This window comes from Macaca thibetana, chromosome 10, assembly GCF_024542745.1.
Source record: "Macaca thibetana thibetana isolate TM-01 chromosome 10, ASM2454274v1, whole genome shotgun sequence".
Taxonomy (NCBI): Eukaryota; Metazoa; Chordata; class Mammalia; order Primates; family Cercopithecidae; genus Macaca; species Macaca thibetana.
The window spans coordinates 78,304,252-78,318,045 of NC_065587.1; the positions used below are offsets into that span (position 1 = coordinate 78,304,252).

The 13,794-nt window shown below is 38.8% G+C and overlaps 1 protein-coding gene across 3 annotated transcripts in view; it reads right to left on the bottom strand.

Annotated features, from left to right (window-relative positions):
- PAK5 (p21 (RAC1) activated kinase 5) overlaps window positions 1-13,794 on the bottom strand; it is a 603,498-nt gene that overhangs the window by 93,222 nt on the left and 496,482 nt on the right. For all 3 annotated transcript variants that reach the window (XM_050745056.1, XM_050745055.1, XM_050745057.1), the window contains one exon: window positions 12,322-12,536. In XM_050745056.1, the coding sequence (XP_050601013.1) occupies window positions 12,322-12,525 (204 nt within the window). In that variant the 5' untranslated portion in view covers window positions 12,526-12,536. The remainder of the gene's footprint in view (window positions 1-12,321; window positions 12,537-13,794) is intronic.

The following is a 13,794-nucleotide window of genomic DNA, read 5'->3' on the forward strand; positions in this document are numbered from 1 at the left end:
ATCTGTGGATATGGCTTCACCTAGTGGAATGAACTGCAGTGAATCCATACAAACTCTACAAAGTTCTTAAGAAATTGTTTCATCAGGAATACTGACCACTTGGCCTGAAAGGGACAAAAAGAGTATGAAATAAAGGAGGCTTTCAGACCCTTCCCATTCGACTAGCATTGGAAAGCATGCTGATAAAACTACTCAGGATGCAAACATGTGCTGCCTTTCATGAAAAAGAAGGGCAGAACCAAGAACCCTGAGGATGGAGCCTAAGCCACAGAGGGCCATTCCCAAGCCTTGAAATGTAATCAGAGAACTCCTAACATTTGCCTGGCTGGATTTCAGAAGAGCCACGGACCGGTAATTCCTTTTTACCTTCCACCTGCTTGCCCTCCCCCTGCCCCCATTTTGAATCAGAATTTTTACACCTGTTATCCTGCGCTGTCCTGCCATTATATGTTGGAAAGGCTGGGGGCATATAATTTGTCTCTTTAGCTTCATAGGTCCATGGATGGAGAGGAATTGTGCCCCAGCAGCTACATTTAATAGATGACTCCCAAGCACTCCATCAATACCTAATCACAATTTAGATGATGAGAGTTTGGACTTTGGGATGATGCTGCAATGGGATGAGATTTTGGGATCTTGGGCTTGGATGAATGTATTTTGCATGTGGGAATGACATTGGGAACCAGGGTAGATAGACCCTAGGGTGACCCCTCAATGTTTCCCACCTCCTAGTGATCATTTGATTATCCCCTCTCCATGAGTATAGGCAGGATCTGTGGCTTGCTTCTAACCAATAGAATACAGCAAAGGTAACAGGCTGTGCCTTCTGTGTTATGTTACATGGCAAAGGTGATGGGATGTCACTCTCATGGTTACCTTGCATTATATGGCAACGCTGATGGGATATCACTTCTGTGAGTACATTATGAGAGATATATATATATATCCCAAGCAGACTAGCTCTTGCTTTCCTGCTAGCTTTGAAGAAGCAAGCTGTCACGCATTCTGCAGCTGCAAAGAAAAGAATTCTGCCCACAGAATTCTGACTAAATAAGCTTGGAAGTGGATTCTTCCCCATTTGAGCCTCCAGATGGGAATGAAGCCCAGCTGGCCCCCTAATTGCAGCCTTGTGAAACCTTGAGCAAGAAGATCCTGTTAAGCCATGCCTAGAATCTGAACTCAGAGAAACTGTGATAATAAATATGCGTTCTTTGAAGCCATTAACTTAGTGGTAATTGTCATACAGTAATAGAAAGCTGATAGGAAGATTCTCAACAGGTGATGGATTCAGTGATTCCAGCAAACACTTAGGTACCTTCTTGGGCAGGCTTTAATCTTAAAGGTAACAGTAGTAGCAGCCAATCAATTAGATAATGATGTGCTGCTTGGAAATGATTTTAAAGTGATAGATTTATCATCAGTATAAAGTTGGCAGCATAATGCTTCCACTTAAAATTACACAATAAAACATTAAAAAGGATAGGATTTGATAGTTCCACTAAAGCAGCCTCTAGCTGCCATCTTACTGTCCCAATTTCTATATGATGCTAAATGAGAGATAAAATTAAATCTTTCAAGTTCCAAGCATGAGTGGGAGTCACAGAGAGCCACATGCCTTTTCTCTTTTCATTTAGAAGGATTATTTTCAGTTAGGTCACTACTGCTGGGAGAGAAGAGCTGGGGAAAAGAAGATGTCCCCGAAAATATCATTTCACATTACATAGAATTTCCCATCTATCAAAGCACAGCTGTCCTTATTTGATGAGTTCAGCTGTCAGGAGTTCAGAGAGGTCCACTCTATGGGAAACCAACACAGTTCTGGAGACACGCTTGTGATCTGGAGGGTGCGCTGTTTGACCTAAAATATGATGAGCTCAGGGAGCATCGAGGTCATAGTGGAGCAGGAGTGAGCGGCACACATTTGAAAGTTCACTCATTTGCTTCTCATTGTATGATTTCATTGACATTTCCTATTTAAATATTCTGCCTAATTCACTTGAGAAGACTGCATGGATTACATGTATAATGAAAGACTCCGTAAAGCTCTCTGAGTACTCTACAACTGAAAAATAAAGTCATATGGCAGTAATGATAGGGAATCATAGTCAGGTAGGTGTTTATAATGATGTCCTTTTCAGATTCTCAAGGGAGAGCTCATGGGCTAAATCTGGAATTTCTACATGATCAAATCAAAAGCATTCCTTAACCACAGAAATAATGTCTGACATTGATGTGCTCTGCGGTCTTAGGAAAAACCACTGTGCCTACCTGAGTCTCAGTTACACAATCTGCAAGGTGAAAAGGTAAGAAGGAAGCAATTTTGTTTTCTGACTTAGCATCATTTATGCATATAACAGTTTTTCATGCCCAAACATACTTATTACCAGGAGGCACAGTGGTGTGGTGATTATAAGCACGGGTCTTGGAGTCAGATAGGTCTAAAGTTTGAGTCCTGGGCCTTTCCAGTTACAGAAGTGGGATCTTCAACAAATCCTTTAACCTTTCTAAGACTTGCTTTCCTTACCCAAAAGATGGAGTTACTACTCTTTAATTGAAAAGGCTGGTATGGGGCTAAGTAAGATAGTGTATCAGTCAGTTGTCCTATAAGGCTGCACAACAAACCACCCACACTCAGGTTCATACAATGAGGTTGGGCTGGGTGGCTCTGCTTCAAGTTTCAGAGATGCAGGCAGTCTGTCATCTAAGGCATATTCTTATGATGTTGGCATAAGCACAGAGGGAAATCTTAGCTGTCCATTAGAAGTCTGTTCACATCACCCCATTGGCCATGCAAGTCACATGCAAATTCAAGGGGTGGGGAAGAACTCAGCCCTTTATGAGGCTGTGGTGAGAAGAATGAAAAATTGAGTTTATTTATTTAGTATTTGAGACAGGGTGTCACTCCATTACTCAGGCTGGATTGCAGTGGCGTGATCTCTGCTCACTGCAGCCTCCGCCTCCCAGGTTCAAGTGGTTCTCATGCCTCAGCCTCCAGAGTAGCTGGGATTACAGGTGCATGCCACCATGTCCCATTATTTTTTGTATTTTTAGTAGAGACAGGGTTTCCCCATGTTGGCCAGGCTGGTCTTGAACTCGTGGCCTCAAGTGATCCACCCGCCTTGGCCTTTAAAGTGCTGGGATTACAGGCATGAGCCACCATGCCCAGCCAAAAAATCGAGTTTAATAATTTAGTCTACAGAGATGGTGTATGTGAAGCACCTATGGAACACAGCATGTGGTACATGGGGCCGTGAGTAATAAGTGATATCTCTTATGTCTTTTTTTTTGCCAACATTCTCCAGGCCTATCAATCTTTCTTGTGCTACTTGAGGCAAACTGGAAAATGTCCCCTGCTCAAAAATACCACCATCCCACTTACCTGTCTGATATTGCAATATAAGTTTCTCTTTTTGGAATTATGATTGTCTTTTTCCTATGCTCCTCATTTCGAAAGCAAATACTTTGAGGGAGGGAATACACAAAGTAATCATTAACACTTTAGGGAAGAAGAGCACAGGAGTTATAAACAATGGGTATGTAGCAACCAAATGCATCTGGGTTTATGGTATTAGAACTGGGTTCTTGACTTGGAAAGCCAAGGCCAGAGGATTGCTTGAGGCCAGGAGTTCAAGACCAGCCTGGGCAACATAGCCAGACCCAGTGTTCATAAGAAAATAAATAAAAAATTAGTCAGGGATGGTGGTGTGCATATGTGGTTCTAGCTACTCACTCAGGAGGCTGAGGTGGGAGGATTGCTTGAGCCCAGGAATACAAGGGTGGCAGTGAGCTATGATCGTGTCACTGCACTTCAGCCTGGGTGATAGAGTGAGACCCTGTTTCTAAATAAATAAATAAATAAATACCTGGGTTCAACTTAGAAATTGGGTGAATTTGAACAAATCAATCATACTCAGTCAAGACTTATCTGTACAACTGGGTTAAAACTATTTGTTATTATAAGTGCCACAAAAGAATAAATCTTAAATATTTTGTACTCTGTAAAACACTATCCGATGTTTGGTAACCATACTCTTGATTTTGGTCAGGCCTGTTGCCTAAGAGATTTCAACAAAAACTAGAGATTACTATAGATTTGACACCTGCATTGCCTTCACACCAGCTTCCGCTCTGGGAGTAGAGTTGGGCTAAAACACTCAAGTGGAGGTACTCACAGGACCCCTCAGTATATGCAATCCCTGTGTGGGTTCTTCTCTATCGCTTCCTCCCAGGAGTTACAGTAGGGGAACACAGCCACTGCAGGAATGCTGGGAACGGCATTTTGAACCATGAGAAGAGGGCTTCAGGAATAGATCTAACCACCAATTGGTAGTAAATAAGTTTTCAATATAACCTATAACTGACAATTGCTTTAAAATGGTACGTTCAATTTGTGTTTACCTTGGTCTTGAGGGTGGCAGGAGATTAAATCTTTCAAGTTCCAAGCATGAGTGGGAGTCACAGAGAGTCACATGCCTTTTTTCTTTGGATTTAGAAGGATTATTTTCTAATAATCCTTGGCAACAGATTACAGTTACTCCTTGATGGGGAGTAACTGAGAGCATTCATTCATAGGGTCTCAGTGACCCAGTTTTAGTTGGGAGCCTAGGAGCTGTCTTCCAAATGCCAAGATCATGGACCATGAATGTCCAGTTATTCTCTGCTGGTTCCAGGGAGCTGCAGGTGTGACAGCTGTGACATCACCCATTTGTGATTACAGAGCCGTCACACTGGGTACCAGGATGGCCCTGCCAAGACGCCTGGAGGTGTGTGGTTAACACTGGCCTCCGCCAAATGGAGGAAGAGGTGGCTACCTGCAGGGATAAATTCCCTGGGGTGATACTGTCTTCTCTGAAAACATCAGCTTTTGTTTTTTAGAGTAACAACTAGACCATGTGAGCTCAAGTTTGTTCAAAGTTTAAGGAAACCTTAAAGTGACTTACGTAAAACACTGCAAAACACTGATGGAAACAAAGATGGTTCTTATTAGTGGCTGATGTAGTTTGTTACTTTTAAAGGGGTGTGAGAGAGAGACATTTATGGGGAAAGATGGTGTGTTGACATGGTACACATCAAATAATAACCTCATTAATACAATGAAAAACTGCTTTGCTGAAGTTTCCAGATTGGATGGGATCATAAAAATGAAGAAATATGATAAATCTGGCTTTGGTTTTGGGTTTCTTCTTTTATTTGGAAACAAGGTACCTTGCCCACATCTCCTGAATTTAGGCAAATGAGAAAATGGGGGCCCATGTGATGTTCCTACTGCACAGTCTTTGTGGTGGTGGGAGGGCTGAAAAGGCATACTGACACTGGAACGAGGGATTCCAGGAAGTAATAGGCACTGAGAGAAATGTGAGTGTCCAAGTCCGTTGTCCTCACTGGTTTTGCAAGTATAAAGATAACATAAACAACTTTAGCAAAGGATCAGCAATCTCTCCTCCTGCTGAGGGCCCTGGTTCTGAAGAACTCAATGCAGTTCTGAAGTGACATTTTTGACGAGAGGTTTTAAAACATAGGTAATCTGCCTAATGGGTTTCATTTTATAATTACATTTTGCTTAGCAGTGAAATTAACTATCTTTATAACATATACACTCTTTCCTCTTTAAGAAGGTTTGTATTTTTATTAAATGTCTTCTGATAATCATTAAAATGGAAGGACTTCCGGCATCCCAGCTGTTCACAACCATTTGACTAATATACTTCTAACACCTGCAGGATTACACATCAGATCAATATATTTGGTACACTATACATTGGGTCTGACCTTTAAATAAATCAATTCATTTCGTAATAGGACCATTTCTTCATCTGAGATCTGTGTCCTTCATGCACAGAGGCTTCACAAAACAGCAGACTCATGACTGTGGCTTCCAAAAGTGCCCCCGTGCCATCCAATCCCTACTTGTCCATCTGGCCGTATCCCCCACGTCTCTACCCATCGTGCTCTGCTCTACCCAACAGATGATCTGTTTTTCCTTTAAACTCCTCAAGCTTGTTCCTGCCACAGGGTCTTGGGACTAGCTCTTCCTCCTTCCTTTGAATATATCTCTTTCCAAGATCTTCTCCTGGCTCCATTGTTATCTCTTAGAAGTGTCCTGATGTTCACCTAGATGAGAACTTAGAAATGAAAAGTGGTGACCCAGCTCAGTGAACATGAAGGCATTGGACTTCATGTTGCAAAAAAGATGATTCTAGGCTCAACATTATATTTTAGCAGAAACAGGTCTAAAAGAAGGGAGAGTAAAAAAAAACAAAAAACAAAAACCAAGCAAACAAAAAACACTGATTTGTGAGGATAGGAAAGTAATGGGGAATCTAATCTATGAACTTTAAGAAGAGACCTGTTAAGGGAGCCAGAAAAGTCATGAGGGGGCAGCCCCAGCTCTCAGAATGGCTGGGAGCTTCACTCAGCTAGGAGCATGGCAAACATCTGGAAACAGTTTAAACTGCTTGGCAGCAACTCTCAGAAAGTAAAGGAGACACTAAAAGAAATAACTCCTTCTGGCTTAACTCTGAGTAACAAGGAAGAGCACATCAGTTATGTGTAATTGAGGAGGAACCTTTGGGAAAACTGTTACCTTAGGTCAAAGGGAAATACTGCTAGAAAATGTCAGATAGTTGCCCTGTATTTTGGGAAAGCAGATTTTAAAAACTATTCAAGGAAAGAGAGAATCCCATGGAAATAAAACTAAGAAAAAAGATATAGCTCTAAACACAATGCAAAATTGAGAATCACAAAAATAGAGAAAGGTAGAGAATTTCAGAGTAATTAAAGTAGACTCCATCTTGGATGAGCTTTCAACATAGATTACGACAGGAGAGAAAATGAAACAGTGATCTTCAAGAATGGGATGGCCAGACCTAAAGATTTACCTCTCTTGATTTTACCTGCTTTTGTGAATAGAGAGGTTTTTAAAGCAGTAGTCAGCAGCAGTCGATAAAAAAAGGAAGGGACGGAACCTCAGCTTTGAAAGATTATAAAATACCGAAGACTACAAAGACAAAGAAAACTAAGTCAGAGCCAGTTTTGCACTGGTCTTCTCTGTGACTCTTCAATCTTTAAAAGATAAAAAGAAGATTGTTAGGAAGGCTTTGAAGGCTAAAATTAGAAAAAGAATGGTAAATAAGGATCTAACAATTTAAAAAACTTCAAAACAGCTGGTTCAGATAAATTATATAGTATACACAAAAAGGGATGGAATATTGTATTCAATAATTTTTGAAAAGGTTGTAGAGATTAGAAGATTGCTGGCCAACTAAAAAAGACAAAAGTCTCTATTTTCATTTAAAAAAACAAAAAAGTCAGTAGTGTGGGCAAGGTAAGTTGCAGAAGTCACAGACAATCACATTTAATATAAGTTCCAAGACAGTCGTTCTCAACCTTTTTGTCTCAAAAACCTCTTAAAATTATTGAGGACCTAAAAGAGACCTTAGTTTATGTTATATCTATTAATATTCACTGCATTAGATATTAAAACTTATAAATATATTTATTTATTTGAGACAGGGTCTTGCTCTGTTATGCAGGCTGGAGTGTAGCGGTTCCATCACGACTCACTGTAGCTTTGACCTCCTAGGCTCAAGTGATCCTTCCACCTCAGTCTCTAGAGTAGCTGGGATGACAGGTGCACACCAGCTTGCCTGACTAATTTTTTTTTTTTTTTTTTTTTTTTTTTTTTTTTTAGTGGAGATGAGGTCTTGCTATGTTGCCTGGGCTGGTCTGAAACCCCTGAACTTAAGCAATCTTGCTTTGGCCTCCCAGAGTGCTGGATTACAGGCATGAGCCACTGTGCCCAGTCAAGAAAATTTAAAACATAAGAATATAAAGCACACGATCCATTAAGCATCCATCAATCAATGACATTATCACTTGTAATATAGCTTCTCCATTGTATACACAGGAAACGAGAGTAAAAAAAGCAAACTTTAATTTTGTAGACTCCCTAAAAGAGTCTGAGGAACCCCCATAGGTTTACACCACACTTTTGAGAACCACTGCAAGAAAACTTTTCACCATAGGCCCAAGAAGACACAAACACAGATGTCCATGACAATATTATTAATATTTATAGTAGCAAATACTTGACAATATCCCTTAGTAGAGAAATGGATAGGTTGAAAAAAAGCTAGAGTAATTTTTAAATAAACTCATTTTCTACACATCAGTGTGAATTTATCTCAAAATAATATTAAGTAAAAAAGTAAGTTAGAGATTATATACATTATGACATCACTTAATAAAATTCAGATATGCCAAATAAAGCTATTTAACATTATGTATATAATTCTACTTGAAAATTAAAAAGAAATATGAAGCAAATGTTAAGATATGCTTTTTTCATTTTAGGTAGAAGCTACAAAAGCTTTTAAATATTATCTTCTATTTTTTTTTTTTTAGCATTTCAAATGATTTCTAGGCTGTAACAAAGGGAAAGGGTGATCATTATGTCGTGGCTTTAGTCCACCTAGAACAGCAGTTCTTAAAGTATGTCTATCCATCAGCAGCACCAGCAGCATCTGAGAGCATGTTAGAAAAGCAAGTTACCAGGCTCACTCCAGACATACTGAATCAAAATCCCTAGGGTGGGGCTTGAAAATGTGAGCTATAATACACCCCCAAGGAAATTCTTATGAAAGTCTAAGCTTGAGAACTACTGGGCAATCACAAACAAATATAACCATTCAACCTGCCCTTTACGTAATGCATCTAATTCAGCACAGATTTTGCTAATATTGCTTATGATGTTCTCATGGACAGAATCACATTAGATATTAAAGGAATTTCTCAATGATATTTGCCAAATGTTTTAAAGGGAACCTCCCCCTCCGGGTGTTCAGGTTATGTTGGCTAGCCTACATGGCCTACATGGCTAGCCCAAAAGTTTGGGCACACAAACTTTTGACACAAGTACAAGCTAACTTGTGGCTTCTGGTTAAATTTCTGACAGTTTGGAAATCCCGGCCAGTGTAAACTCACATTGATTATACCTTATGTGGGTACATTCGTTTATACTACTTAAATCAAAGCTCTCAAAGTGTGGTCCTCAGACCAGCAGCATCAGTACCACCTGGAAACGTATTAGAAATGCAAATTCTTGGGCCCCATCCCAGTTCTACTGAATCACAAACTCTGAGAATGGAGCCCAGCAATCTGTGTTTTATCAGACTCTTTGGGTGATTCTGATCTTCTGTATGGTTGGAGAAACCCTGGCCTAAATAAGTGTACACAGAGGAGAGGTATGTCCTGGTAAGCGTGACAATGGGTAAGCACGAGGTTCTAAACAGGAACAGCTGAAATCCTAACTAATCAAGGAAGAGTGTTGGTGGCAACGGCAGATTTCCACTCGGAACTAGCTTGCTGAAGCTTGCTGACAAGTACTGAAGAACTGGTATTTTCCACAACATCCGGGGTGACACACTTCCTCCACTGACTGTTTTTATGTCATGATCTCTTTTCTCATTTTCCTTTCTCAATTTAAAGGACACTTTGACCAAACCAACTAGAATGGTTAGTTCTATTTAACTTAAATAATTTTGCCAAAATGGCTTTAAACATGCATGACTATATTCAGTCTTTTCTGCCCATTTATTCATTACTTCTTATTTCAAGGACTTTTGTGACTTCTGAGATATATTCTCTATACTTTATAATATGTCATTCTTAGGTGACTTGTAAGATTTTTCCAGAGAAGCCATTTCTGAAAAATTGGATCATACAAACTATATGACATAGTTTGGCCCCTTAAACCTTTTAATTTTTACTTATTGTAAGAGTCTGGTAGTCACAGGATTCTGTTTGACCACCAATATCGTCTACTGTCTGCTAATGGTGTTAACTGAACTCATATGTGGCGAAATACTTATACTCATATTTGGAGAAAGATAAGATTTGCTTTATGGGAGTTTAGTGTTAGTATGAGGTGCTGGATTTTTTGGGTGTCCTTCAGTTAAATGGATTTGATTAATCTTAATCTTTATGGGTGAGATCCAACCTAGCTGGATCTTGTTTTTGTCACTCCTTGTCTGTTTTTATTTTATTTTTTCCCTGAGGGGTACAATTGTGCCTGAAGTCTCATTTGCAGACATCCAGGACCTGCTCTATACTTGAGATGTATCTTCCAGTCATCACCCAGTGAACATTTAAGTGTCTATAACTAATATTTTAGTCTTTTCATTTCATATGGACTGAATGCTCATGCATTTGGCACAAGGGCTGGAAAGCCCATGCTAGTGAGTAAGAGAAGCACAAGGTTTAGCAGCTTAGAAGTTGCTAAATCTTGCTCCAACTCTCAGTGGGAATGATTGTCAGAGAGGAAAGGATAACGAGCCAGCCCACCTAGGAGATGGAAGAAATGAAGTCGAAGGTTCTACTAAATCCACATCCACTGAACATGATGTGTTATCACTAAGACGAGAGCCTCTTTCTTTGCTCCCAAACAGGACCTGCTAGGATCTGGACAAGTGAAAAACCATGGTGAAGTAAATGACACTTAGTCCTGACCAAATAATGCATACACTCTAACAAGACGGCGCATGTCCTGGGTCTTCAGCTAGAATGTTTCTTTAAGACTCTGCTTCTGTCTAGAATGTTTCTTATCCAATGATAATGATAATGATACTCCAGGGTAAGAAAATAAGTCCTTGTTTCATGTGAGAATTTTTCCTTCACCATGGTGATAAATAGTAGAAGACTTTTCAGGGCACACTGCTCATTCCATTTTCTGGGTTGTGTAAAAACTTGGGATATAGGAAAAATAATGAAACTAAACAAGCAGATTTTTTTCTAATACCAACTTTTTAAAGATATGGTCCACCTTATTATATGATCATTAGTTAAGTGTTAGCCTTCTCTTAGGGAGAAAATTATGTTCAACGGTAGGATATTGCTAGATACAAACTAGTAGAGTTGGTTAGTCAGTTTCTAATAAATATCAATTGATATCTGTTTAAAATGACAGCCTCTTTTTGTTCCCAAAGCTTTATCTTCTCAAATATCCATTTGTGTGTGTGTGTGTACTTAACATTTTAGTTGGTTTGAAAAGTTTTGAAATTCTACCAGAAAATCAAACTCACAAAATGCAGAATTATAAGACTCTGTATGAATCTTTGGGCAGAACAGACTCATATGTTCAATACCAGAATAGAATGACCAGCACTATGCATGAACAATGGACTCACAGTTCTAATTTAGTCAGGTCAGGTGATATTTCATAAGCATTTCCCATAATGTATCAGCTCCACTCTTTCTTTGCATCCCTTTAAAAATGCATTCAGTTTTGTTCTGCATATTATTCAAATACAGTTTATGCAGTATTCATGTTAACGCAGAATAACATATTCAAATAGCACAGATATCTACTAATATAATGAGCAAGGGAAGAATCTGAACTCAAGTTTTGTAAAGATCATGAAACTCTGGAGTGAACCACTGGATAATATCATTATAATTTTCAATGATGTTTAACTCCCATAGAGAACTTTTGGGCAATTGCCTGATAGTCTATGGAATTCTTATCATTCTGAAGTGCAGAAGAAAACTGCAACTCCTGGATTTTCTTTGTAGTAACTTTGCGTAACTGAAATTTTTTTGGGTCTGCTGTCTGCTTACATGTAATTACTTTTATGAAAATTTATTGCCAAAAATTTCCTAGCTACATATTTAAGATAAATTATATCTTATTCTAGGACTCAAATTACTTGCTTTTATTTGCAATAGCTCTCTCTTAGGCTATAAAGACAAATTTGAAAGCTATAAAGACAAATAAATATGTGTGTATATGTTTGTGTGTATATATATACACATATTTATTTGGTCATATAAAACATATATATGTATATGCCTATATATGCATGTGTATATATATTTATAAATATTATTATTAAAATCCATTGGCAGCAAATTTTATATGAAAGAAAAGTTTAAATATTTTGAGAGCAAATGGAAAACAACAAAATGTGGTCTAATGTTGGTCAGAGGCTATTGCCAATATTAACCAGAGTGGATGGATAATACGCTTCAGTATAAAGTCTAACAAAAACACCATTTAAAGCCGAAATAAAAGTGTCCTATTTTGTGATCGCATTTTATGTGTCTGATTTTTAAAAAATCACATCTAAAGCCAAAGTTCCTTTTCATGTGCTGCAATTTATAAGAAATGGTGAAAATTATAATCATGAAAGAATAATTGTGAATAATCTGTGAATGTTAAAAAAATATGTGGTTTAGGCATTTTATAGCTTGCTTATAAAGCTGATGCAGTGCATCAAATAAGAGCAGGATTCTTAAACCCACCCAAAGATGGAACCCTCGCCATACCTTCATAGGAGCCAGCTGGATGGGTGTGATGCATGAAGGATCCACCATAGGCTTTGGCCTGTTGGCCGTATCTGCTAACAGGCTGTGCCATTGCTGGGGAAGGCCAGTAAACTTCTGCTCTTGTGGATCAAACCCAGTGTGAACCCTGTGTTCAAAGTTGGATGGGCCAGATATTTCAATCTTTTTCTTTTTCTTCCCAAACATGATGCCAAAACCTGGGAAATATAAATAGAAAAGAGTCAGCTGTTTATATCTTGCCAGTAGAAGACCATGAGAAAGCTATTGTTAATTCATTCAGGGCAACATCTTTTCAGTTATTCCTCTAGATCCCAGCTGCAAAAGATAAAAGTTGAATTTTCAGGGTGTGTAAATTAAATAATTTTATTCAAATCTTTTTGTTCTCTCCTTAAACTTGCCATGTGGATGATAGTTCCCTGCCGCAATGACTTTGATTTGGCCATGTGACCTGCTTTGACTGTGGATGGAAGAGACAGTTAGCAAGTTCAGGGCAGAAGTTTTTGGAGGCATTGTATGTTTCCACTTTTTCCTTGTGCTCCTGTCTCTTGCCACAAAGATCTCTCTCTCAGGTAGATGACACTTCCTCAGCCTAGGTCTTGGAAGGAGAGATGCAAGAGGGCAGACACAAGCCCAACTTCCAGTCTGAAGACAAGACCAGGCAAGCCCAACTGAGAAATTACTGAGCCACGGCTGACTCGCAAATGAGAAATAAATGTATGTAATGAAGCCACTGAGATTTTGGCCTTGTTTGTTATATAGCATTATTAAAGCTGACCAGTACACAGGAAGAAACATTTCAAACTTTGGTATGTACTTAAAATCCAAAACATTTGTGTGGAATAAAATATATACATACATGAAAAATGGGTTGATAATGATAGTCACCACATAAAGGATCAAACAAGTAAATATTTACAAAGCACTTAGAAAAACATCTGTTACAAAGTAATTACTTCAAGTATTAATTATACACCTCTGGACAAATATACAAGAAAGCTGACTGATATTTCCTGCAGAGAAGGGAACCAGGGGAAGAAGGCAGGGAGGAAGACTCACTTTTCACTGCATATTATATTTACAATTTTTTACAGTGTACTTTACCTGTTTGAAACAACATCGTTTACCCAGGTGAAACATAGCCAGTGACTAGAACACCTCCAGAAAATATGTAAAATAGGCAAAGTATGCTTTGTGATGTTGCAAACACATAAGGTAACCCGGGTTTGCATCCCAGGTAGGTCACCTATTCACTGTGATCCCAGGTAATTGCATTTTCCTTTCTGCAGCTACTCATCTGTGAATAGAACAATCATCATTTTGGGAATCCTTACAACACTGCCATGGGCATTGTAAAAGATGATGTTTTGGCCTACATGTTGATTTGCTGAGGAAGATTATCTCAGTCCTTGGACTGGAATAGTGGGTCATATATTCCTACACTTCTTTTTGTTTTTG